Source organism: Diceros bicornis, chromosome 3 (assembly GCF_020826845.1).
Source record: "Diceros bicornis minor isolate mBicDic1 chromosome 3, mDicBic1.mat.cur, whole genome shotgun sequence".
Lineage (NCBI taxonomy): Eukaryota > Metazoa > Chordata > Mammalia > Perissodactyla > Rhinocerotidae > Diceros > Diceros bicornis.
The window spans coordinates 72,211,886-72,239,541 of record NC_080742.1 but is presented as its reverse complement, the minus strand read 5'-3'; the positions used below and the strand labels follow the sequence as shown (position 1 = coordinate 72,239,541).

The 27,656-nt window shown below is 40.2% G+C and overlaps 1 protein-coding gene across 2 annotated transcripts in view; it reads left to right on the top strand.

Moving 5' to 3' along the window:
- The first annotated feature begins 392 nt into the window (after positions 1-392).
- AASS (aminoadipate-semialdehyde synthase) overlaps positions 393-27,656 on the top strand; it is a 53,408-nt gene continuing 26,144 nt past the window's right edge. For both annotated transcript variants that reach the window (XM_058529036.1, XM_058529034.1), the window contains exons 1-11: positions 393-489; positions 9,276-9,500; positions 13,174-13,350; positions 16,414-16,498; positions 19,644-19,711; positions 19,817-19,963; positions 20,856-20,934; positions 21,061-21,188; positions 22,606-22,754; positions 24,029-24,151; positions 24,543-24,654. In XM_058529036.1, coding sequence (XP_058385019.1) covers positions 9,291-9,500; positions 13,174-13,350; positions 16,414-16,498; positions 19,644-19,711; positions 19,817-19,963; positions 20,856-20,934; positions 21,061-21,188; positions 22,606-22,754; positions 24,029-24,151; positions 24,543-24,654 — 1,278 coding nt within the window. In that variant the 5' untranslated portion in view covers positions 393-489; positions 9,276-9,290. The remainder of the gene's footprint in view (positions 490-9,275; positions 9,501-13,173; positions 13,351-16,413; positions 16,499-19,643; positions 19,712-19,816; positions 19,964-20,855; positions 20,935-21,060; positions 21,189-22,605; positions 22,755-24,028; positions 24,152-24,542; positions 24,655-27,656) is intronic.

Below are 27,656 nucleotides of genomic sequence, written 5' to 3'. Positions count from 1 at the left end.
CTGTGAAAGTACTTTGAAAAGTGTATATCGCTAAACAATTCTGACCTACATTAGCTCGCAACTTTTTTCCAGGAGGTGCACACATCTATTTAGCGTGTAATGTCCGGACTATTTTCATCCTTCCCCGTCTCCGCCTGTCCTCTGCTGCGGACAGTTCTAGACCTGGTCAATAACTGTCTGGGAGGACGTTACGCCCTCAACTAATGACGCAGGTCGGAGATCTTAAAGGCAGAAGGATTTTCGGGCAGGAGCAGGGAAGGGGCGTGGCCTAGCGCCTGGCAGCGCCGCCGATTGGCAGAGGAGAAGGTGGTTCCCTCAGGGAGGCCGCTGATTGGCTGCGGGAGGGAGAGGCGTGACATCCTCAGAAGTTAAGCAAACGCCCGCTCCTCCGACCCCCTTCCCAATTTCTGCTGGGAATTCGGAGCCTGCCCTGCCCCGACCCGGAAGCTCGGAGGCGGCGGGACGGGTCGGCGCCCCAGAGGGGGCGAGGTGAGGAGGGGTGCTCGGTGGGGGCTGAGCAGGTGCGGGGGGCTCAGCCCGCGACGTGCGCTTGGAGAGGGCCGGCGGGACTCGGCCGTCCGCCGGGAGCGGGGGCGAGCTCGGCCTCCCGCTCCCTGCGCCGCGGGCGACCCGACTCGCGGACCCGGCGGGTGCCGCAGGAGCAAGGCAGAGAGCGCGGCGGGCGCTGGGGCCTCCCTGCCAGGCCTCCCCTCCGAGCGAGCGAGGGCAGTCGGCCAGCTCCGGAATTTCTGACTAGGAAGGGGGAAGGGATGGCATTCGGATTTCTTTTCTTTTTTTGGCGTGGAGGGAGGGGGTGCGGCTGTCGCGGAGTCAAGGATCGGGGTTGAAGCTGCAGAACGAACGCGTTAATTCTTGGACTGTATGCTTATTTAGGATGGCTGGCTGGCTGCGGGGGTGGGGGGGTTGATGGAGATGGTGGTGGCAATCCCCCTCCACCCCGTCTCCATCCCCCAGGTTTCTTACTGCGCGGTTACCGGTTGACCTTTCCAGTTCTGGCCTGCTTAGCCAAACTGATCACAAAACTTACCCTGGCCGTCTCGGGCTGGCCATTCTCTCTGAGAGAGAGAGCACCAATCCCGCCGCCCCCCACCCCCCAGCAAGCTGTTGCTCCTTGTGTGCACTCTAACAGAGATGGGCGGTGTGAGAAAGTTGGGCGCCTGGGATGACATCGTCGCCTGAACTCCTGAGACCCAGTAGGGGTTGTGCCGGCCCCTGTGAGCTCTTGAGCGGGGAGGGGACGCGGGTGAAGCAGTTTGTTGCCTACTCTGCTTGGTTGAACGAGGCTAAATGTCCTGACAACTTCCAGAAGAAGAGTGGGGTGGGTGGGGCATGGGAAGAGGGAGAGAGAGAGAGTGCTCAGTAACCTGAAAAAAAGATGAACATTTTTTGATACTGTGGCTCATCAGTTTTCCGAATGTGGAGATATAGCTGTGATTATGCTGATGTGGCTGTACACAAGACTGAATGATCATTGACTCAGGCAGTGACTTTCACGTACTACCGATAGCACTTTATGCGGACGTGTGCGTGTCTCTGTGTGTGTGGATTTTGTCACTTGCACGTCTGTCTCCTTTTTTTCCCCATGACGTTGAGTGAACCTAGGGCTACACGACCTTCTGGCAATGTAAACTGGTGGCCATTCTGCAAAGTGAGTTAGGAGGACGAAGGTTTAAGCCAACCTTCCCCACTGACTTTCCTACTCTCCAGAAAATCATATTTGTTATCAATCTCACTTCTTATTGGTGACAGCATCATCAGAACTTTATTTGCAATCGAAATTTTTCCCCCTAACTAGTCCTTTATTTAAGCCTTAACTGACGTTGGCACAGGATTTTGGAAGTGATCTTTGGTGGTGTAGTCAGTGTCCATTTAACAAAAAAGTTTTCATTTTTCCAAATATTCTTTTATTAATTTTCTCATGGAAATAACATTACAAACAGTGGCAAGTTTCCTTGGTGAGGCCATGTAAAATTCTATGGAATTCACGGAATCACAGAAACACTGTACATTTGGAATGAGAAATAACCAACAACGTTATTACCATATTCATCAAATCTAAGATGCTGTCAGTTGTAAGATGTACCCCTATTTCAAGGATGCTAAAATGTGAAAAAAATGTGTCTTGAATTTGATGAAATACAAGATTAAAATGGTAAGTTATTTATCTTTGAACAGCCATGCCTAAAGGGTGAAATTGAAGAGAGGGCTTGTTGGGCACTATTTTTTTTCCCTGAAAAATATAAGGTGGGGGGCATTAATATGGAGCCATTGTGAAGGCCTTACCATAGTGTGACAAAGAGGAAGGGAAGATAGTGTCTTCTGTTAGTGGGGTGGTTGTGTTCACCTTTGAGGAGTGGGCAGGCTTGGAGCCTTTTTCTTCACATTTATTGAGTGTTTACGGCATGCAAGGCAGTGTTCAGCACTTTATGCACATTAGCTCAAATAAACTTCCCAACAGCCCTGAGAAGTAGACCTTACTATGACTTCATTTTGAAGATGAGACACAGACAGGTTAGGTTATGCACCAATGTCACAGAGTAAGCAGGGAGCCGAGGAACGCAGGCCATCTGTGGAGGAGAGTCAATGTGCCTTTGAGGTATCCCTCTCCTGTTGCCAGCTCTGGGGTCCCGGACATTGCAGTTAATGAGATAACCTAGGGGCCAGCCCGGTGGCGCAGCAGTTTAGTTCACGCACTGTGCTTCTGAGGCCTGGGGTTCGCTGGTTCAGATCCTGGGTGCAGACCTACTCACTGCTCATCAAGCCCTGCTGAGGCGGCATCCCACATAGAAGAATTAGAAAAACCTACAACTAGAATATACAACTGTGTGCTGGGGGCTTTGGAGAGAAAAAAGAAAAAAATAAATAAACTAGTTCTCGTCTAGTTATAAAAAAAGAAAAAAAAAAAGGTAACCTGGGTAAATGTTCTATCTTCCATAGTGTTTTGGTGTTTGGTTTCCCTATTTAGTGTACTTTCGCTAGATCTTCATGAATCAGAGTATGTATTTATGTTTTAAAATTCTAATGCTTTTGTAATCCATAGTGCCCCGTCACTCCTCTGCTTAATAGAAGCAAGATATTAGAGCTGAAAAGGACTCTGGTATTATATTCCAGTCTGGATGAGGAGACTGAGGTCCAGAGAAGCAACCCCATAGCTAGTTAAATGTCTTAGCTCCAAGCTCTGGATTTTCCTACCGTTTTGTATTACATTTCATAACATTCATTGGTCTATGAAATCTTGGCAGAGGATTGATCTTTTGTGGGGTATTGTGGCGGGTGGAGGGGAGGAGATATAAGTCCCTGTCCTTATTCGTGTGTCTATTTTGTTTTCTCTGCTGCATAGGTCTTTATGATGTGCATTTAAATGTGCTCTTTGATTCATTCAGTCTTAAAACATTTGAGTTCTCCTACGCGCCAGTCACAGAGATGAATAATACAATTCATTCCCTCAAAGCATTTACAGTTTAGTAAAGAGACAAATAAGAAGATAAACATTTTGGATTAGACTCCAATTTAGAACTTTGCCTTGCGTCTCAGTGAAACTAAATTTGTGGGCTAGAGACCAGGACAATCATGGGTCTTGTATCTTTGGATGACTTTGAGTAGCTGATGGGCTTGAGAACATATGAATATTCCTAGACAAGATTAGTTAATACTAATAGACTCCCCCCATCCCCCACAAGTCTACTTGTTTTTTTAACTTCTGGCTAGCTATTTTATAAGGGGTTTAACGTGGAAGCATTAGAAGAATGTACCTAGGCAACAGGAAGTGAAAGTGTGGAGGACAGTGTTGCTGCACGCCCAAGCCTAGTTCTAGCAAGCCTTGGGGTTGGGAGGTATTTGGATTAGTTCTAGGCCATCACCAGGTGTCCTATTAATTTGGAACTCTTTGGGACCTCTCTGAGATTGTTATGGTCTGGATACCAAATATGTAGTGTGGACCAAGGCTCATGGCCGTGGAGCTGCCCAGCCTATTTACAGTACCAGGGCTTCCTGGGAAACCATGGCTTTTTAAATACACTTGCATTTTTGGAATGAACTGGAAGGGTAGATATAAATCATTTGCATTTCTCATCCATTGCCTTATTTCCTTCAACTCAAGGCTACTCTATGCTTAGTCTCTCAATATTTAACCAAGATGTATGCCTGATTATGACGAATAACACAGCATTGAGAAATCTCCCCGTGCGATTTAATCGTTTTAGGTTGAGTAACTGAATTATGTTCTAGTGACACTGTTTTAAAGATCTGAAATATAAAGGCAAAGAGTGCATCTCTGAATACAGGACCTAGAGATGGAAGATTTGGCCTTAATTTCTTCAATAATGAATTTGTAATTTTTATACATGTCCCCATGGAAGCAACGGAAATTAGGAGGAGCCAAGCCTAGCCCTTTTTATACTTAAGCTCCTGTATTTGCTTGTTCATTGTTCTGGTTTAGATGGGTGGTCTTCAGGTTTAACAAGTTTTCCGGTTAGGTTGGTGCTATGGAAAGGATTGAAGAGACTTAAAGGATTTTTGAATACTTGATGGAAGAATAAAAAGCTCTATGTAGACCTCAGCACTCTTCATCCACCTACCGCTCTTGCTCAGGAAAACCAGCACAAATCACATACATTGTTCTGTGGCATAGGTACACCTGAACAATAGCAGATAAATGTAACCTAAGGCAGTTACATCGAAAAGTTATACCAGAACAACAGGCTGTTTTATTATGGTTCGTGCATAGAGGCTTGGAAAATGTTTTTTATGAAGTGTGGAAAATCCCTTATTTCTATGGGCTTCACTACCTTCATTTGTATTATCAGGTCCATTCTGACTCTAATATTCAGTTATAATCAGTAATTGATAATTCACCATCAGATTTTGATTGGGCCCACTTAATTAGATAAAACTGTCCCATCCTGCTCCTGTTAGATCCCATGGAAGTGAGCAGGGCCTAGATTGCTGCTTTACAGGTACCTAACATCATGCTCTACATGCCTTAAGGACTCCCAAAATATTTTTTTGAATTAAAGAAGGAAAATCAAAACACCTGTCCCATAATCAACTATGATCAATTAAAGTGATAATCTAGCTTTTATTATATTTTTATTTAAAAACTGTAAAATATTCATGCTGGAAATAAATGACTAGCTACTACTATATTAATATATGCAGTTGTACAAAAGACCAGTCTGCTGACCATTTGAAAGGACCTTCCAAACTGCATATGAGGTCCTCTGCCCTTGAGAGTGGCTTTTCTTCAGGTAAAATCTTTTATAAACACACCTCACAAAATCTTCCTTGATTCTTTCATGTGATTTAGGGTGATGATGTACTCAGTGACCATGGTTTATTTCATGGTCACTGAAAGAAAATGATGGGATATGTGTGGAGCGCAAAGCTCTGTCTATCCATCTCTCTCTCTGTCTCTCCTCTATCTCTCGATCTCTCTAATGAGCATTTCCCTTCTCATTTCTCTTGAAGAGGATAGAAAATACAAAGAACATTTAAGCATGTTCCCTGCCTCCCATTCTCATCAATATGTTGCAGTGGTAGATAATTTGTAAATCAAGAGAAATTTGTAAGCCTTCTTCTGGTTGAGAGATGGAAAGAGAGGTAAGGTGGTATCATACAGTATGCTGTATTGCTAGACTCTATTGCGAGAGTCCCTCTACTGACTGTCCTCCTATCTCAGTGCATGGCTGTGCAACTCACTATGATACTCCCATGACTTTTAGAGATATTTCAAATTTCTGATCAATCCTAGGTAAGAAAAATGTATACCTTAGTGCTGTTCTTGTTTTACAAAAACATAGAGAGGAATCTTTTAAATTTCATTTTTATGCTATTTGCAGCGTTAGCCCTTCGTTGAAGAGAAGACTGTTAGAAATTGTCAGGGGAAGGGTCTTGTTCTGCCTCCCTGCCCATGAGATGCTTCTCTTTCTCTCCCTTATTCCTCCTCTCCTCTACCTCCTCCTTATTCTCCCTAGCTCTTTCTTTTCCTTCTCTCCTCCTCTGTCTTCTCCACATCCTCCTTGCTCGTGCTACAGGCTGTCATCAATACCAGCACTGTCAATTAACCTCGCTAGAGCCAATGTGTAAGCCAGGGGTCTTCCTGCTTTGTTTCACTGAAGGCATTGCCAGAAATATACATCACATTTACTTCCTGATATACTTAGAAAAGCCCACAAAATCCAGGACAGGGAAGTAGAGAACAGCCCACTTGGGCATTTCCATGAAAGACCAGACACGTGCAGTGCCCTACTTAAGAGCAATTCAGAAATCCTTACTGTTACTTATTTCTTGATGACCGTAGAATGAAATGAATAATGGGCCCAGAAAGTCTATGCTGAGACTGTTTCACGGTTCAGGTGATTACTAACATAGTCATACCTGCTATAATCAAATCATTTTCTAACCACCCAGAAACCTAGAATTTGCCTTGGCAGAGACGTAGGAAAGATTTTTGGTGGTACATAGGAAAGGGATGTGATAGAGGCACCCACCCCCTGCCAGGGCGGGGAGGAGGGTGCGGGGAAGAATTAATCATTTACTATAGCTATTTAAGTTGATGTCATATGGATCTGCAGGTTTTGGCAAAGAAGAGAAAAACCCGAGTGTTAAATATTAACCTAGGAATCCTGCTTCTGTTTAAAAGCAACAGATCTAGTCAGACTCCAGTTCAGTTTCTTCAACTGTAAAATAAGGATAATAGTACTTACTTAATAAGATTTTTCAAGGAGGAACTGAAATAAAATCTGTAAAGTGCTCAGCATAGTGCTTGGCATATAATGTTAAATCAGTGGTAACTATTATTACATTTGTTTAGAAACAAAGTTACAGGAATTATGATTTAAGAATTTCCTACAAAAAGTGAAAGTGAAACAGCTTCCCAAATAAACTCCAGAAGGTCAGCCCCTGTCACTTTCCTTTCCTAGTCCCCATAGAAAGTCTGCCTTTGCAAATATGTATGTGTGGGGGCCGACCCCGTGGCTTAACGGGTAAGTGCGTGGGCTCCGCTACTGGCGGCCAGGGTTTGGATCCCGGGCGCGCACCGACGCACTGCTTCTCCAGCCATGCTGAGGCTGAGTCCCACATACAGCAACTAGAAGGATGTGCAACTATGACATACAACTATCTACTGGGGCTTTGGGAAAAAAAAAAAAAAAGAGGAGGATTGGCAATAGATGTTAGCTCAAAGCCGGTCTTCCTCAGCAAAAAGAGAAGGATTAGCATGGATGTTAGCTCAGGGCTGATCTTCCTCACAAAAAAAAAAAAAAAGAAAGAAAAAGAAAAAAAATGTATGTGTGTATTACATGTGTGTATGTGTCTGTATCTCTCCTCTCACACCGAACCCCCCACCCTAGACAAAACAGGTGGGGAGGAGGAGGAGGGATGGTCATTGAGTGAGAGGAGGCTGTGATTATAAATCAAGTATGGACTGAGGGGGGAGATTAAATTATCTGCTCGTGTTCCCTCATGTTAGTGCCAAGAATTGGTACTAAGAATAGAGGCTGTAAGGTCACTTGGTCACATATGGTATGTGAAATACAGCCCCTGCTGGGAAGTTGGATCCGTTTCTGGGCTGATACATGTGTTCTAATGGATCACTTGTCTTTGGAATGGGTTTTATTTAAGAACATAGGGATTCAAGTTCTATGGGACCTTGCAGCTTTTCCTTTGGCTTGGGGGAGAATAAATGCTATGGGCTTGGGCTTGGGTTTGGACTAATGTAGTCTCTTTTAAAAACAAAACTATGTAAATAAACCAAGAATTAGCGAGAGTATAAACCAGTCTTTCAGGAAATGTTAATCATCCATATTTTGGCCTGAGTCATCATCAGTGGTTCACTTTCTGTGTGCAGTGTCTTCTCTTCCTGCCCCTCTTCTTCCTAAAGCCTTCTTAGCTGGACTCCTTGCCGTTGGCTTTATTCTTTTAGTCTGTCGTGTTGTGAGTTGACCTATAAATTTTCTATCTCGGGTGGCAAGTAGTTGTTTGCCCCCAGGAATGTACTTGTATGCTCCAGTATTTGGACAGACTTTCCCCATCTGTAAGATGGGTCTGACTTAGAGGTTGCAACCTGATGTAGCAGAAATGTGTTCCGTAAGAATTTGCTATAATGTAGCAGTAATTGGTTGGAAATTTCTAGAAGATGTGAAATCATTTAGTCCCTATAGTATTTTGATGCCAACCTTAAACATAGAAAACTAAGGTTTAGTACCCAAATGATCCAACAAATTATCATCTGAAATGACATTTGACTACTAAATGTGTGTAACCGTTTGAAGAGGGAAAGAATGCTGTTGATATTTATGCTTTAACAATTTGTATAAAATTGACTCTATGTGAACACATAGTAAGCCTCTTGTAAACATTTCTTGATTAAATGAGTGGAATTATGCTGGAATAGCAGTTAGAAAATGGATGGAGACAATCCCGGGTTTAATGTAATAGCAGGATGATGTGGACTGGAGAGAAAACCTGGGAACAGCGTGTTTGGAGGAACAAGAGGGTCAGTGAGGGTGAGTCTGGGGGTCTCAGGCTGGGAGGGGCAAGTTAGGGCCGTGCTTCTTAAACTTCTAGCACCTGTGCTGAAGGAACATGTTTGTTTTGTTTTCCTAAATTTCTAATCTGCCGAGACCAATGCTTTCATAAAATTCAATAACAATGAATTACTAGAAAAATTATCATGTGATATAAAGGTTTCTAAGTGCCTACCTTCTATTTCTGTACATATCTTATCTCAGACTAGTAATAAGCAGTTCACTGATGGACAACAGGCTGCAAAACACACTCTGAGTAGCACGAGTTTAGAGAATGGTCAGAGATGAAACTCGAAAGAGGTTGGAGCTAGATTGCCGAGAATCTTGTGCACGGTTAAAGGATTCCAAACTTTGCGTCATCAGTATTGGCATACATTGTCTTCCTGTATTTGCATTGTAGGTTAACTTGCTTAAAACTTTTGTGTGGAATAGATGTTTGATAAAATGTATATTTAAAAAACTATTTCAGCTTAGCAGTTATTGGTTAGTGTCCCACAAGTTGCCCTGTACTTGTTTTTATTTTGGAAATAAATAACCTTGTTTGTGGGAATTCGGGTTTGTTTGAGTAAAGGAACACTTTGTATCCAGGTTTTCCCTCCCCTCTTCTCTTTCTGGTATCTGCTATCATCTGAGTTGGTTAGATTTTACAGCAGATTTCTCAGGAGACCAGAACTGATCTGTGAGCCCTCCTGCCTTTTGTTGTCCTGTTCTCTTATGATGTCTTTACAGTCACCAGGCTTCAAGATGCTGCAAGTTCATAGGACCAAACTGGGCAGGCTGGTGCTCAGCCTCTCCAGAGGGCTCCACCACAAAGCTGTGATGGCCTTGAGGCGGGAGGATGTGAACGCCTGGGAGAGAAGGGCGCCTCTGGCTCCCCGGCACATCAAAGGGCTCACCAACCTGGGATACAAGGTCTTAATTCAGCCTTCAAATCGGCGGGCCATTCATGATAAGGTAAATATTTCCAATTTTTAAAAAAATATGGGAATAAAATGAACCTGTACATAAAAATTAAGGAGCATCTGAGTGTAAATAAAATGTTTGCTAGTGTCACTTAAATACCAGATGGCAATATTGCTTTATTTTGATTATAATGAGATTTCTAGTTAGAATCCTTACGCAAGTCTAGAATTCAGCCAGAAGTATTATTTTCATGCTATTCCATGCTTTCTTCAGCTGAGGGATAGAGGGATTAATTTCAGAAGGAGAGGATATCCTTCAGTTATTCTCTCCATGTGGCACCCTGGTTATGTGACAGGGGAGGCAAAGATCAACGACACTACTGTCTTATTGACTTATAGGACTTGCCTCCAGGAAACACTGTTGAGTAGAGTTGACTTATGAGTTTACCTTGCCAGCCACTGTGTGAAGCACTTTACGTTCATTATTCAGTTTACTCCTCACAAGAATCTTATGATGTAGGTTTGACTCTTATTTCCATTTTAGAGGTATACATGTGTTTTTCTTCCCTAAACCATTGGAAAATAGGTTGCAGACATCATGACACTTTACTACTAAATGCTTCAGTGTGCATCTCCTAGGAATAGATCATTTTCCTACATAACTGCTGTATCATTTTCACGCCTAAGAAATTAGTAATTCCATAATATCATCTCATATAGTCCATGTTCAAATTCCTCATTGTCTCACAAGCCTTTTATAGTCTTTTATTTTAACTGAGGCTTAATTAAGGTTTGTTGCATATATGTCTCTTTAGTTCTTTTAATCTAGAACAGCACCCCTCTTTTGATTTTTGTTTCAGTGACATTGACTCTTTTTGAAGAGTCCAGGCCAGTTGACCTTTTGGATTAACTAGTCTGGTTGTTTCCTCATGATTAGATTCAGGTTAAACACTTTCGACATGGATGTTACATAAGTGATATATGTTCTTCCCATTGTATGACATCAAAGACACAAAATATCAGGTTGTCACGTGGTCAGGATTGTGCAATCACTTGACTGAGGTGGTTCCCACCAGATCTCTCCATTGTAAAACTGCCTGTCTCCCTTTGTAATTACGGAGTCATCTGTGGGATGATATTTTGAGGCCTGTGATTTCCTTGTTCCTCAACAACCTTTCAACTAATGATGTTAGCATCCATTGATAATCTTTGCCTGAATCGATTTTTACAGAGAGGCTTAGAAAGTGAGGATTTTCTGATTTTATCACTCTCCTAAGTTTATTCGCTGATATTCTTCGTAGAAGAGATTTCCCTTAGTTTCTCCCTTCTCTCTTGCTCTTTTGAGTATCATTATGGATGCATGGGGCTTTTTCCTTTAATGTATGATAATCCGTTAACCATTATTCTGTTTAATGTTCTAATTATCCCAAATTTGGGGTGGTGAGACTCCCTTTAAGGGGCCTCCTATGTCCTTTGAACATAAATCCATTTGAGTTTTCTTGTTTCCTGCAACAACAAATTGTCCTAGCCTCACCTTGTGCTTTTTCTGCCCCACACCTGGGAATTAGCCATTTCATCAGGGAGCCCTGATTTCTTTTAGTAAATAGAAACCAAGATCTGGTATCTGGTGTTAGATATGCTTATTGTTACTGAGATATTGTTGCCCTTGGGCTCTTTCAGTGGACAGAGCTAAGAAATACATAGACACAGACACATACATATATATTATTTAATCTGAGTTAATACTGATATTTCCAGTTAAAATTTAGCATTGCAGATTTTTCTTACCTTTAAAATTTTATGTTTGCATCTGTTTTCTCCAAGAGCAAAAATCTTAATTCCTCATAACGTTAATGCACAATTTTTGCTTTATCCTATAATATACATGAAATAGTTTTGGAATCACAATACTAATATTATAACTAACAATAAATGTATTAAATGGAGTTTAATATATCTTTGAAGTTTTTTTCCCCCTTTTGACTACATCTCACAGAGAACATTCACAATGCTGTGTTCAAAAGTTATTTGAATGATTTTTTTCTATGTGGTTAAATTTCAGTGTGATGTCTAGCTGGATTCATTTATTATTGTTTCTATTAAATTTTAATGTTTGCTTTTAAATCTTTTTTGATTTAATTTTATTTTTCAAAGAAGTTAAACATTTACAGGTTTCAAAGATTAAAACCACTTAAAAAGACGTAATGTAGAGAAGGCTTGCTCTCATCTTAATCCTTTACATTGTATTCCCATCCACCCAGTAGTTTACTATTTTCATTAGTTTCTGATCTATTATTCCTATATTTCTTTTTGCAAAAATAAGCATGTGTGTGTGTATGTGTGTTCTTATTTCCCCTTCAGTCTTATATGGAAGGTTGTATACTATATATACTCTTTTGCACCTTGCTTTGTTTAGTCAACAGTGTATCCTGGAAATCACTCCATGTCAGTTCACAGTGATCTGCTTTATTCTATTTAATGGCTGTGTAGTAATTACTCCAAGATTTATTGTGGTTTATTTAACCAGTCTACCATAAGCGGGCAAATAGACTGTTTTCAAAGAAACCAGGTGTGAACCATGTGTTCATTCTTTTACTATCTCTTCTGTCCATCTATACTTTCCTTTGAAGGAGATTCCTAACTAGATTTATCTTCATTTTATTCAACTGCCACCTTTGATGCTCTTTTAATGATAATGCCACCTTTTTATTTCTACCTGAAATGACTGCTTATTGCCCACATGTGTTAGCTGTGCAATCTAAGTTAATTGTGTAAGCCTCAGGTATCCTATTGATAAAATGGGAATAATAATAGTACCTACCTTGTGGGAGTTTGATGAGAATTAAATGAGATAATTCATGCAAAAAGCTTAGCAAAGCGCATAGTAACTATTAACAAATGTCAATGATTATTGTTTTTATCCAGTGAAGCTCACATTAGCCATGATTATGTTCAGTCTATTTTCCAGATTGATTTACCCATTATACCCTAAATACCTTACTTTCCTACCTCCATGTTTGTATATATTCCTTCAATTTCTCTTACTGATATTACCACCTTGTATTTCCCCTCTCCATCTCTCCGCATTCTACCCAGCCTTTCAGATTAATTTAAATTTCCGTATTTCCTTGATCATTTCACCTGGCAATTATCTCATTATCCATTAAACTAATACATTACTTAGATTCTGCTGATCATATGTTCTTTTGAGTTCAGCCTCATTTACTTGTTCCTGACTTCTTTTTACTATATTTTGTGAGCTCCTTTACAGGGAGGATCTTGTTTGTTTTTCTTTGTGTCTTATCATCTCATCTCCAGCACAGTGCATTGTACAGAGTAGGGCAATAATAAATACTAATTGAACCAAAAGAAAAAAAGAAAAACATTGCAGACACCTGTCTTTCTTCTAAAAATACACCTGAGTAATAAATCACTATTTAACATTTAATGTTTCAGTGCATTATTGGTACAAAATATGCATTTAATAAATATTTTTAAATCACATGTGCTAGTGGTTTTGATCAAACTATACACTGTTCTTAAATATGATTATGTGCTGAATTTTCAAGTAAAAATATTAAAAGTAGTTATTCCATTATTTGTTCTAATCCATACAAATTTTATTCTTTCAAAAGATTGTGCCTTTAATTGCAACACTTATTTATTAAAGAAAATAGAATACAATAAATCAGCAGAATAACTTTTAACCAATATTACATTCCCAGGATTATGTCAAAGCTGGTGGCATTCTTCAGGAGGATATCTCTGAAGCTTGTCTAATTTTGGGAGTTAAAAGACCCCCAGAGGAAAAATTAATGTCCAAGAAGACTTATGCCTTCTTCTCCCACACAATCAAGGCTCAGGAGGCCAATATGAGCTTGTTGGATGAGATTCTAAGACAGGTAATTAGTAACCAATATTCATAAATGTTAACAAAGAAACAATATTTTTTAACTTTTTTTTTTTTTTTTTTTTTTGTGAGGAGATCAGCCCTGAGCTAACATCCGCCAATCCTCCTCTTTTTTTTCCGCTGAGGAAGACGGCCCTGGGCTAACATCGGTGCCCATCTTCCTCCACTTTATATGGGACGCCGCCACAGCATGGCTTACCAAGCAGTGCATCGGTGCGCGCCCGGGATCCGAACCAGCGAACCCCGGGCCGCCGCAGCGGAGCGCGCGCACTTAACCGCCTGCGCCACCGGGCCGGCCCCCAATATTTTTTAACTTTTAACTGTCAAGCGGAGTTATAGTTTTTCTTTCGGCATCTGAGAAATAGATCATGTTATTCACTTCAGTAGGAAAGGCGACCTTTGAGTTAGTGAGTGAAAGTTCTGCTGCTCTTAGGGCTCCGCTGCTGAGCAAATTTGGAGTTTGCAATAGAGGAACTAAACATATTTCATTCCTTTTGTATTCTGAAATGCAAAGAATGATAGAAGTGTTTCCGCCAAATGATTACCAATTTATAAAATCTATTGGTCAGATATTACCAAGTAGAATTTTAGAGCTGAAAAGAACCTCAGGGATCATATAATCCACCACCGTAATTTTTCAGATGGAACGAGCCCAGAGAGGTGAAGTGACTTCCCTGAGGTTGTATAGCTCTGTAGTGCCAGAACTGGACTAAAGACTATTGTTACATTTATTAACATTCATAAGGGAAAAAAGCATTTTTGAGACATAAATACTATGGAAGAACTATCAGCTGTTTAAAATACAGAGTAAGCATTCAACAAATATTTACTGAGTACCTACAATGTGTCTGACAGTGTTCACTGCAATGGCAATAAAATATCTGTGTCTTCACAGAACTTACATTCTAGTGGTAGGAGAGAGATGATAAATAAATGACACCTCCTATGTCACTTGGTGATGTGTGTAATGGAGGTAAATATGAGGCAGAAGGAGAAAATGAGTGCTGGGCACTGGGGGCGGGGTGACAATGCTAGTTTAAATAGGATGATCAGGGAGAGCCTCATTGCAAAGTTGGCCTTGGGCAAAGATTTGAAGGAGGTGAAGGATCAAGTCATATCCATCTGGGAAGAGTCTTCCAATCAGGCTCTCTGAAGCAGAGAGAATAGTAGTGAAAAGGCCCGAGGGGCTTTTTGAGTGGAGCGTTAGAGTCACTCATGTTCTAAAATGCTTATTCTGCCTGCTGTGTGGGTAATAGTTGGAGGTGGAAGGAGGGGAACAAAATCGATAAAATGATTGTTAATCTGGGCTAGTCTAGACTCTAGGGAACAAGTGATGGGGGCTTGCAGGAGAGTGGTGGTAATGGAAGTTGTGATGCATGGACAAAGCTTGGATGTATTTTAGAGGTCTGATCCTACAGGATCCACTGATGAAATGAGTGTGAAATATGAGAGAAAGAGGAGTCAGAGATGACTCCAAGATCTTGGCCTGAGAAACTTAAAGGAGTTGCCATAGATTAAGATGATGCTACTGCAAGAGGAGCCGGCTTGGATGGGAGGATCAAGAGTTGAATTTCCGGCCTGTTTAGTTTAATTTGCCCGTTAGACGTTTAAAGGGAGATACTGAGTGGACCACTGGATGTGAATTTGTAGCTCAGGAGGGCAGCTCCTCCTGATACGTTTTGTAGTTGTCAGAGACTAGATGGTATCTAAAGCCGTGAGACTGGAGGAGGGTAGGGAGTGGGTGTAGATAGAGAAGTCCAAGGTCCAAGTCCTGGGGTGAGGATATTAGAGCATCAGAAACTAGACTAGAATCTGCGAACAGGGCAGAGGAAAGGAGAGTTCGCAAACAGTAGAAGCAATGGAGGAAAATGTATTTTATACAGAAATATAGAATACATTCCTACTAATTTCAAGTATGCTAGCCCTGGGCTGTAGTTAATTTGCAGTGTTTCTAAAGAACAAATTCAAAAAGTAATTAATAGAAATAATATTATAAGAAGAATGTTTCACCGTAAGCAGATAAACTCCTTAAAAAGTACTTTAAAAACACTTTTTGTTATATGAACTTCTGTTCATTGCAAGAAAACTAATAAAAACAGACCCAGCAGGGTTGATTTTGGCAGGATTTTGTAACCAATTACTTGTAGTTAAATGAATATTAAACGTTATTAAATTCATGCACATGGCAACAATCGTATGATCTTTGAGGAAATAAAATGTTTAAAACTTCCTATAATTCCAGTGTGTTAATAGCTTTTAAGCATGAATTAATAAGCCGTTGCCGGGAGAGGGAAGATTTTCAAGGAAAGTGGAAGATGTGGTTTTAGTGAAGGTGAAGAAGTGAAAAGCAGGCAGCATGTGCTACTTTTTAAATGAAGCTTACTTGTGAAGAGATGGAGAGAGAACAAAGAGAGGAGAGAGAGACAGAGAGAGAGAGAGGGAAAGAGATGGAGAGACAGAGAATACAAGAGAGACAGAGGGAGAGGGAGGGAGAGAGAATGAGATGGATTTGTGTACAGACTTGTGAGGGAATGTTATTATTTTTAAGGTAGAAGAGACCTGTGTGTATTTGGAATGGCTGAGGGGAAAAAGAAATGTAGAAAGGGATGATGCAGGAAAGAGAAAAAGTTCAAGAGGAGTGGTTGGAGGACATGGAAAAAAGCTGGGCTCTAGCTCACAGGATTAGTCTTAGGAGGGACTCATTTTCTTTGAGAATAGAAGAAAAGATGCGTGAGGCTGTAGATATGTTTGTAGATGGTGCTGAACTAAGAGTTAACGGAAATCATGTCTTTGTTGTTTTTTCGACTACCATCAAGGGATGTTTAGCACCCTGCTAGGACCATTCTTTCATCTCTAATCGCAAACCTATCATTGGTTTGTGACCTGGCATTTTATAAATATTTCATGGTACACCTGATGGTAACTTATGTTAGCAGGTCAAGATATATTTTATAAGAGGAAAAAATGTGAAATACTTACTTGCTCATATATGTGCTTTACTCATTGAAATTAAGCTTGATGGGTCTGGTTGAGAAATTGTTTATCCTTTCTTCAGGAAATCCGACTTATTGATTATGAGAAAATGGTGGATCATAGAGGACTACGGGTGGTGGCATTTGGACAGTGGGCAGGTGTGGCAGGTAGGTGTGCCAGGGCTTTGACACCACCCACTTTCTAAACTTGCCTGGGGAGTCACTGTTTTTTTTTTTCCTCTTTTCTGTTGCAAGGGGTTGGGAGTGTCCATTTCCACCAATAAAAATAAACATGGGGATGTGACTAAGGGTGATGAATATCAGGGGAATAGAATAAGAAGGCAAAACAATAAAATATATTTATTACAAATATTAAAAGCAAAGAGAGAACAGGGAGGAGGATAACAACCGTGGACAGGCTCTGGCTTCTTGGGTAGTTCTGTGTGGAAGACCAGAAGGAGAGGTTAGTTTGGCGGTGAGTCATTGGGAGCAGAAGAAAAGGAAAAAGAGAGGAAAAAGATACAGGGCAGGAACCAACAGAGGAGCAGCCTAGAAAGGATAAGAGCTGGAGTTTGGGGAAAAACTCCACTTGATTTTTTGTCCCAATGAGTACTTTGAACCTTCTGAAGTTGAGAAATACCATCATATGTTATAACTCTGTATCAGATTAGACTACTTGAAGGTCTATAATTGTCCGAATGAGTAGACAAAAAATTTGTAGGGACGCAGGGCACTAAAACACTAGCACCCCCCTGACACACTTGACAGTTATTGAGCACTCCACTCAATAACTGCAGGATACACGGTCTTTTCAAGCACGTGGAACATTCTCCCAGATGGGTCACAGAACAATTCTTAGTAAATTTAAAAGATTTGAAATCACAGGGTTTGTGCTCTGACCATATTAAAATTGATTTGAAAATTATAATAGAAAGATATATAGAAAGTTTCCAAATATTTGGAAGCTAAACATTGTATTTTTGAGTAACCCATGAGTTAAGAAGAAATCACAGGAAAAATTAGAAAATACTTTGAATTGAATGAAAATTTAAAACACAGCATACCAAAATTTGTGGGATGCAGATAAAGTGGTGCTTAGAAGGAACTTTATAGCATTTATTAAAAAAGTATAAAGTTCTCAAATTAGTGATCTAAACTTCCATCTTAAGAGGCTAGAAAATGAAGAAGAAATTAAACTCAAAACAAGCTAATAGAAGGAAGGAAATAAATATGAGAGACAATCAATGAAATCAAAACAGAAAAACAATGAAATAAAAAACTGGTTCTTTTAAAAAAATCAATAAAATTGATAAATCTCCAATTAGACTGATTAAGAAAAGAGAAGCCACTATTTACCAATATTAGGAATATGAGAGGGGTCATTGCTATATATTTTGCAGACATTAAAAGGATAAGGGAATATTGTCAATAGGCCAATAAATTTGACAACGCTGATGAATAGGCAAATCCTTGAAAGACACAAATTACCGAAACCAGCTCAAGAAGAAATAAGAAACTTGAATATCAACGTACAAAATAAATTCCACTCATAATTTATCAAGAGAAATGAATTATTTTCTTGTAAAGACTAATTTATAGTAGTTTCATTCCTGATAGCCTGGAAACAATCCAAATGTCCATCAGCAGAGGAATGGATAAATAAATTGTGGCATATCCATAAAATGGAAAACTTCTCAGCAATAAAAAGAAGCAAACTACTAATACACACAAAGTTTGTATGAATCTCAAAAACATACTGAGTGAAAGCAGACATATAAAAAAGAGTACATACTTATAATTTCATTTATATGAAACTGTAGAAGAAATTAGTCTATATAGACAGAAATAAGATCAGTAGTTGTCTGGGACCGAAGGTTGGGGAGGATTGACTGGGGTGATGGAATTATTCTGTATCTTGATTATGTTGGTGATAATATGGGTGTGTATATTTGTTAACAGTTATCAAGCTATACACTTTAAATTGGAGCATTTTATTGTACATAAATTATTCCTTTAAAAGTTGACTTCAGGAAAAAAAGCAAAGAAAATTTGGCAGGGTTATGGAGAAGGAAAGCTCTATTCCTAAAAAGAAGGCGAGAATGGATACTGAGGTCTTTGCTACAGGCATGCTGAATTTTTGCTGTTTGAAGGACATCCAAATTGAGAAATCCATAAGGTGGTTGGTTAGGTCTTGAAATAAAACACGTGTATTAGAGATATAGACTTGAGGTCATCAACATACAGAGAGTACTTGAAATTTAGGACTGGATGAGATTAACTAAGGAAAAAAATGTGGAGATTGAAGAGAATAGGGCCCAGGACAGAATGCTGAGGCTGATTAACATATAAGGAAAGGGCGGAGGACACTAATATAAGAGGAATGGGCATGGGAAGAGGTGCCTACAGAAATGTAGGATGAAAATTTTCAAGTCAGAAATGCTGAGGGAAGAGAATGTTCCGACAAAGAGAGTCTCTACATTGCCAAAATTCCTCTGACAAGTAAGTCAAGATCTGAAAAGTGTCCACTGAGTTCAGCTATTTAGGTCACTAAAATTTCTAATGGGAGTCATAGAGTCAATGATGACTTTGTTTTTGTTTGTTCATTTGTTTTTGGTATGGGAGGAATGGAAGTATGTTTTTTTTTTTTTTTTTTGTGAGGAAGATCAGCCCTGAGCTAACATCCATGCTAATCCTCCTCCTTTTACTGAGGAAGACCGGCTCTGAGCTAACACCTATTGCCAATCTTCCTCCTTTTTTCCCCCCAAAGCCCCAGTAGAAAGTTGTATGTCATAGTTGCACATCCTTCTAGTTGCTGTATGTGGGACGTGGCCTCAGCGTGGCCGGAGAAGCAGTGTGTTGGTGCGCGCCCGTGATCCAAACCTGGGCCGCCAGCAGCGGAGCGCGCGCACTTAACCGCTAAGCCACGGGGCCGGCCCGGAAGTACGTTTAAATGTTGGTAAAGATGAATCAATAGAGATGGATGGTGAAAGGAATAAAAGTGAATTTTTTAGAGAGGCAGGAAGGAATGGGATCTTGAGCAAAGGTGGAGAGATTAACCTTAGAGAAGAAGAGGGACACTCTCCATTTTAGGAGGATTGAAAGTGGAAGGGATAGATGGGAATGCAGCTGGGTTAGTGCTTTTGATGGCAGAAAGTTGAGGGGATGGATAAGATGACTACTGGAGCCCCTTCCAAATCTGAGATGCTGTGGGCTGTGCTTCCTCAGAGCACCGAGTAGATTGGAGAATGGGCAGAGAGAACAGCTTCACCTCCTCCCAACTAATGGTCTTTCTATTGGTCTGATTCTGCAATAGGGATGATCAACATTTTACATGGAATGGGGTTAAGGCTCCTTGCTTTGGGACATCACACACCTTTTATGGTGAGATATTTAGTTTTTGGTTTTTTTAAAATACATATTACACTTTAAGAATAGAAAAATGTCTTAGGTGGTAGACTCACTTGAATCTTGTGTGCTTGCTTTCAGCACATTGGCATGGCTCATAACTACAGGAACAGCAGTCAGGCTGTGCAAGCTGTCCGTGATGCTGGCTATGAAATATCTCTGGGTTTGATGCCAAAGTCCATAGGGCCCTTAACATTTGTGTTCACAGGGACTGGTAATGTATCGAAGGTAAATTCCCCCTGTCTTCTTTCTGTAAAGCAGTCTGAACCTCTGAAACTAACCCAAAGGATGTGGGCATTCTGAGCCCTACTTTTCCATGAATGGGCATTCTATTTTTGGAACTTTTCTTACCTATCTACTTTTCCCATACTAAAGAGCAGTAATGGTCCAAACTTATTTTCTTTTCTTCTAGTTGATTCCAAGTCATCAGAGGCTTTGGGTGCTTTTTCTTTTCTTTTAGTAACTCATTGTTAATGGTGTAAAGATCTGTTATTAGGGTGATCTGTTTTACTTCCATCACTGAGATGTCCGAAAGTTTGAAAGTGATCCCAGGATGTAAATTTTTCAAGACCCACTTGGAGTTTTGCCAAAAAGATGTTAGGAAGCTTCATTCAACACTGGAATGAATACCTTCTTCCTTCTGGGGTAGTTTTAAGCATGCATTTGTGATCCCTCAGAGAAACTTATACTTGTAAAATAGATCTTTCTTCAAAGAAAATATTTTACAAACAGGACATCACTACTTGTATTATACTGGGAGATAGGTATCTAATTTTTTTTTGTAGGAAGTATCGTTTCCCCGCTTGAAGTAATTTCTGCAATGGGTCAAAAAGTAAATAGAAATATTTTATTGTACTCTCATTTCTAAACACTCTTGTTTTTACTCTGAGTAACTTCATTAAAAAATGAAAGCCCCTCCCAATATGTACTATTCAAACTGGAATAAAGCTGGTTCACAGGCTCTGTGCAAAACACTAATCTATACTTCCATGTGCAGTCCTGGTAGCAGGACAGGACAAGTGGATCTGCATAATTGTGGGGAAAATGAATTGGACTATTTGCAGGGAACCATGTTGACTCTTTTTCCTATTGACTTTTAGATTTTTACTCATTGTTACAGGGAGCCCAAGATATCTTCAATGAACTACCTTGTGAATATGTGGAACCACATGAATTAAAAGAAGTTTCCCAAACTGGAGGTAAGAGGGGGAGGCTGACTGTATGTATCTTTTACTGTTTTTAACAGTTTCTGTGTTATAATATTGTATCACCATAAATCTTTATCGTTTGTCACCCACTTTACTAATTTCTTTCTCCCCTGCAAGACCTGAGAAAAGTGTATGGGACGGTGTTAAGTCGCCATCATCATCTTGTCAGGAAAACAGATGGTGTATACGACCCTGTAGAGTATGACAAATATCCTGAGCGCTACATGAGTCGTTTTAGCACTGATGTGAGTATGATATTCAGCTTTTGAGTTGGTGCTCTCGATATACCATAGTGAGGTTGTTTTCAATGAGAGAAGTTATGAATGTGGACATTGGTTTTCAGTTCCCATATTGACTTGTTGTGAGTCCTTTGAGTATCATGAGTTGGCCTTAGGAACTGTTGGCTTTTACTGATGTTTGGAGTGGCCTTTGCTTAGTGGTTTGGGTGGTTTTTGTGGGTATGCCCTTTGCCACTGTCTCTGTCTCTACTTCAGGTCTGCGTGTGCAGAGTAGCTGTAAAATGTTTCCTGTGGATTAGTGTTTTCTCTATTTATCCTGGACTAGTTAGTACTGTTGGCAGAGCACAGTGTTCATGAGGTTTGGTCTCAACATAAGTTCATTCCTTCTACGGCTGCAAATTGCAATCACTACCTCAGCTGGCTGTCCCAAAATGTGTGCCCTTGATTACAGGGGACAGGGTGAAATAGTACGGCTACATAAACACAGAGCCATCCCCACTGGACAAAAAAGTTACTTAAAATTAAAATCCTTCTGATGGGGGCACACTAGCTTCATCTTACAAGAAGAATATGTTTGTGTGTTCTCTAGTCATTGGTTATGCAACAGTCCTCCTCAAAATAAACCAACAAAAAATAAACAAAACAAAAAATGCATTTATTATGAAAAGGGATGTTTTAAATAAGTTTACATATGTTTGAACAGCAAAGCATTTTTAGATTCTGGTATGAAATTTAGTGTTACAGTACATAGAGCATGTCAGAGAGAAGGACTCTCACCTGTAGCTTGAGAATGCTTGAGAAACAAAAATTACGAAACAGTTCCAGGCTGAAAAATTTTAAATCTAGTAAATTTCCATCCCTTCTCTTTTCCCCAATCACAGAAGTGTTGGTGATTGGATGCATCCTAAAACTTATAATGACCTAGCTACCATGTATGCATGTATGTAGCACATTTATCCATGGAGCTTACAGAGCTATCTGATTTAATCTTCACAGCATTCCTTTGAGGAATGGGGTATGTATTATCCCCATCTGGCAGGTAAGGAAAACAGAGCCCAGAGAAGTTGAGGTAGCATGACTTAGGTCACACTCCACTGGTGCTTGAGCTGGAAATAGCATGCTAGGTCACTTGATTCCTTTTTCTTTTCTTTCCTTTTTCTTGGCTATGCAATCCATTGTAGAACAAAAACATTAATATATTTATGTTCTTATTTTTTTCTGTTATGGGATAATTCTACACTGAAATCTGGGTGGGTATTTGTTGTCTTTGCCTCAAAAGATGGCCACTGACCTGACAAATAACAAAGTCAATTGGAAGTAACATTAAATGGTTTCTCATGGACTTTACTGATAGCTGTCTTTCAGCACACTGCATTGAAATGTGCTGTTTCCTATCATGTTGAACTTGGAAGTTGCTTTACAGATTGCACCCTATACAACTTGTTTAATTAATGGAATCTACTGGGAACAAAACACCCCTCGTCTACTAACCCGCCAAGATGCTCAGAGTCTCCTGGCTCCAGGCAAGTCCTCAGATCCTGGTGTTGAAGGCTGCCCTGCATTACCTCACAGGTAAGGACTTTACTTCAGCACTGATGGCAGTTGTTAGCAGCTGGGCCCACTCTAAGGGTATCACGCATGGAGAATCCACATATCACAGGACTTGACTGTTAATGACCAGTTGTCTGCCTGATCTTACTTGAGCTCTTGGCAGCATTTGACAGTTAATCTTCCCTCCTTCTTGAAACTGTTGCTTACCTTCTGTGACTCCACATGCAGCTCAAAAGTAACCTCCTCGGTGAGGTCTTCTCTTGCTTCCCCATTCCCATCTCTCTCTAGTCTGTTACTCTGTTTCTTTTTCTGAAATTCTTGATCATTTATTTTCCTGTGTTTGTGATTTTTTCCCTCCTACTAGAACTTGGTCTTCTTAAGGAGAAGGACCCTATTTATCTTGGCCACAAGTACCCACTACATCGTGTGACATGTAACATGCATTCAAATAATTATTAAATGTTCAATTAATTAATTAATATTTGTGGAACACCCAGTCTGCTTGGCACTCTGCTAAGCTAAAGGACAGAGAAGAGTAAGAGATATGGTTGCTACCCGCAGGCATATAGCTGGCATCAAGTAAATGCTAAGGGAATGCTAGAGGCAATCAATATCACACGAGTTCAGAAGAAAGTGGGAGCTTGGGCTCAGCAAACCCCTAAGAGGGAGGAGTGAGGAGAACGAGAATTCCAAGTGGTAGGTTCGGTGCTTGATAAATATGGAGCCGCCAAAGCACAATTTAAGACACAGTGAGTGGGGCAGTCTAGCTCTAACATAGGGTTTATATAGCTCAGTGCTAATTCAAGATGGGGCAGGAAAATTGTGGTCAACCTCTAAAGGATTTAAAATGCTGGGCTGAGACTTTTCTTCATAATTCTAGAGATTTCCATGTAATAACACGTGAAATTATGTAGTACTGACCAGAGTGGAGGGAGTTGACTAAGTAGTTAACTTTAGGCTGTTAATGATTTCTCTAGGGAAGAGATTTTCCACTTTTATTTTTTTTTCCTTCTTCTCCCTCTCATCCCCTCTTCCCTCCTCCTCTTCCTTCTCCATCTCCTTCTCCTTCTCCTGCTCCTTGTGGAGACTGAAACTCATAGTGGGAAGATTCTGTGTATCGCCAAAGAACATGGTGTCCTGAACAGTGAGCTGTAGCAAAAGGAGCTAAGAGCCTAGGAAATATTAGGCATCCACCTTGAGAATTGTTCCAAGCACCTTTCCTTTTTATTTATTATTAATCTTGTTGGAGACTTCAGAATTCCGTGCTCTCATCTAAGTATTGACGTTGTTTTCAGACTTGTGGCAATATGTGACATTTCAGCGGACACAGGAGGCTCTATAGAGTTTATGACTGAGTGTACAACAATAGAGCATCCCTTTTGTATGTATGACGCAGACCAGCACATTATTCATGACAGGTGAGTTTGCTAAAGCTGTTAGATGGTGAGAGATACCTAATAATACATCAGTTACTTACCTTTATTATACTAGCGTTAAAATACTCAATATTTTACATCTTTATGAAGGCTATGCAAATTTCCAGAGATATGCTCAAACATATTAAAAAACTTGATGGAAAAACCATAAGCAAATTTGAACACTTAAATCCTCATACACTATATTTAAATGGGAAGTGGGTTGCTGAAGAAGGGAAACGTTTTGTTTGAAAAGTCTTGTTTATTTTCTCATATACTTTGGTACAAAATTACAAATGGTCATGAAGGAAATATAATGGAGTAGACATCTGGAAAAGCTAGAGCTTACAAATAGCATTTTGTACATCTGAATAAAGCATATTGCTTCTCCTAGTGTTGAAGGCTCTGGGATTCTGATGTGTTCCATTGACAATTTGCCGGCAGAGCTTCCGATTGAAGCCACAGAATACTTTGGAGACATGCTTTACCCTTATGTTGAAGAAATGGTAAGCAGACTGGTAGCATCTGCAACAACTCTGTGGCTTTAAGGAGACCTTCAGAGTGATCTTATGAATGTTCCCGTCTTCTGTACCTAGGAAATCTGTTGTAAAATGAAATGCCAACCCTTCCCTGAAATACTTACTGACCCTCTGATTTTACATATTCTGCTTACTTGTCTCATGGGGAGTATGGTTATATAACTGCCTTCGTGCTTAACTACAATTACATTTGTCTCTCATTATGCACATTTTATTAAGAATTTTCATGACATGGGAGATAAGACTTGCTTTATATTCTATTCTTTCTGCTGCCTAGGTCAGTTCATATTGGAGCATTCTTACTGTGCTGTGATTAACAGATTTGAAAAATCAGAAATATGAAAAATCCAAATTTTATTGGATTTTAGTCACTAATGCTTGGTTAAGTGACAGCTTTTGTTGAGGTCATGTATTTCTTGCTGCAATCAGTGATTGTTGAAATGCTACTGTGGTATCCAAATCCCATTTTCTTTGCCAAATATAAGCTTTCTTATTTTGGTATTTGTCCTGAGCAGTCATGCCCATCCTGCTTCATTTCTGTTGGGAATGGTGTCTGCCTCTGGCAGTGATTCCAAAGCTCTGACTAGTGGCTCTTGTCCTTTTCCTCCCCCGTTTCATTCGGGAGCTCTCACACTCATATGGGGCAGTAGTTAGTGGTGCATGAATAAGTGAAACTTCCAGGCTGTGATCTTCCTTTCTTTCACAGGGATTCCATCTTGACCTTTTATTTTTCCTCCTGGAATGTGTCCACAGGAAGACATAACAGGGTTTGGAAAATGCAGGCAGTGGACATTATCATGGTTGGGCACAATATTATATTGCTCCTGCCATGTGCCAGACAGTGTTCGAATTACTCTTCTGTATTTTAATTTTCAAATGCTCATGAAAACCCTGTCAGGTAGGTGTCATTTTTAGCCCACTTTACTGATTAGAAAACTGAGGCATAGAGAAGTTAAGGCCCAGAAAGGTTGCTTATTCAGTGCTGGATCTGCAGTGGGTCTGGAATGGGTGCTGTGGGATTACAGTAGCATGAGAAGGAGAATACAAACGTCAGGTCTTACTGGAGACATCGGCCTGCTTTCCAGCCTTGAGCAGGCCACTCATTCCTTATTTTCAGATGTTTCACCTGAAAATAAGATGATTTTAGTATATAATCTTAATGGTCCCTCCAGTTCTAACATTCTGTAATTGTAAATGTCTAAGTGGCTGAAAGACATGTGTATATAAAAAACGTAATAGTAAATTTATTATTACGTTTTTGATGATGTTCCTTCATTTCCCTCTGGCATTATTTCCCTGCAGACCGAGTAAATTCCTTCAGCCCTTTAAGTGAATTTTTTATTTCAGATATTCTCTTTTTGGTGCTAAAATTTCTATTTGGTTCTTTTTTTTTCTCTTTCTTTGTCGGGAATTTCTATCGTTTCATTTATTATGAGTGTATTTTTCTTTATCACGTGGCACATAGTTATAAAAGCCACTTTACAGTCTTTGCCTCATATTTCTAAAGTTCTGGGTCAACTTGGAGTTGAAATTTATTGATTTTGTTTTCCCTTAAGAATGGGTGAGTTCATAATTTTCTGATTTCTTAGGTTGAATAATTTGGATTGTGTCTTGGATGATGTGAATGCAGTAGTTATGCTGTGGAGATTCTGGACTGTTAGATTTCTCTGAAAAGTGTTGATTTTTTGTTTTAGCAGACAGTTAGCTTGGCTGGACTTAAACTGAAAACTCTGTCCCCCCTGAGGTGGGGCATAACTCAAATAAAAATTCAGTTCTTTCATCTTTACATGGGCTGTGTGTAGTCTGACGTGCACGTGCTCGGGTGGGGGGTCATCCAGAGACTTGGAACAGAGTTTACACGGAAGTTGGGCTTCGCTTTTTCTGAATCTGTCCTCTCTGGCATTTCCCCCCCACGCTCTGGAGGCTCTGGTTGCTCTGAATTCCTGTTTCCTTAGATCAGCAAGTCAGTAAACTTGCTGCACGTTTTTACCTCCTCGCACCACATGGCCCGTCCTCAGGGCAATTTTGGCCACAGGAGCAGGAACCTCAACTACTGCGCTGGTTAGTTCGTCCAAGTATTGACACAGGTGGTATTGCTTAGATGTCTGATGACTAAGCCAGCTTCTCTAAACTGTTCATACCTTCTTCCTTTTCTACATGACTAGAGTTCACCAAACAGTAAGATAGGATTGTCTTGGGGGCATCTATCTCAGCACTATCTTTAAGCGCTGGACGTTTGTGAAAATTGATGACTGTCTCTCTTTCGTAGTCTTGATGTATGTCTGTCTGCTTACCCCCCAAAGTTAAGTATATTGTCTATGTTCTCTTCTGATAACTGTATGGGAATTGTATTCGGACTATATGCATGGTCCTTTCTTCCCTAGATTTTCCTTTCTGACTTAAGGTCCATACAGACCCTGTAGCTTGCAGGGCACAGGCTATCATTTTGAACCAATATAGAAGTTTTGTTTCATTTGAATTCAATAGATATTTCTTGAATGTCTATTGGAACAGGGCACAGCTGTGGATGAAGAGAATTTAAACACAGCTTCTACCTATAGAAGCATGAGGTCCAGAATGGGAATGAGACAAGTGTGCAACCCTCCCATAAGGTGGAATGTGACAGCCATCAGAAAGATATTAATGAAGTTGTGGAGGGAGAGGTTGTGTTCTGTTGGGTACGACTGAGAAAGGTTTTATGAAAGAGGTGGCATTTGAGCTCCTCTTGACAGATGTATAAGATTTGTTCATTTGTGTGGGAGTGGGAGGCATGCTATGTGATGGAGACAGTAGAGCACAGGTGGGAATTAACCTAACATAGGGTTTCTGTGAGTTGTCAAGTCTGATGGAGTAAAGGTAAGTATATTGGTTCTGTATTGGAAAGGGTCTTAACAGCAGGATAAATAGCTTAAATTAATCTAGGAAGGGGTGATGAGGTCTCAATATGTTATATGTGAAAGTGACAAGAC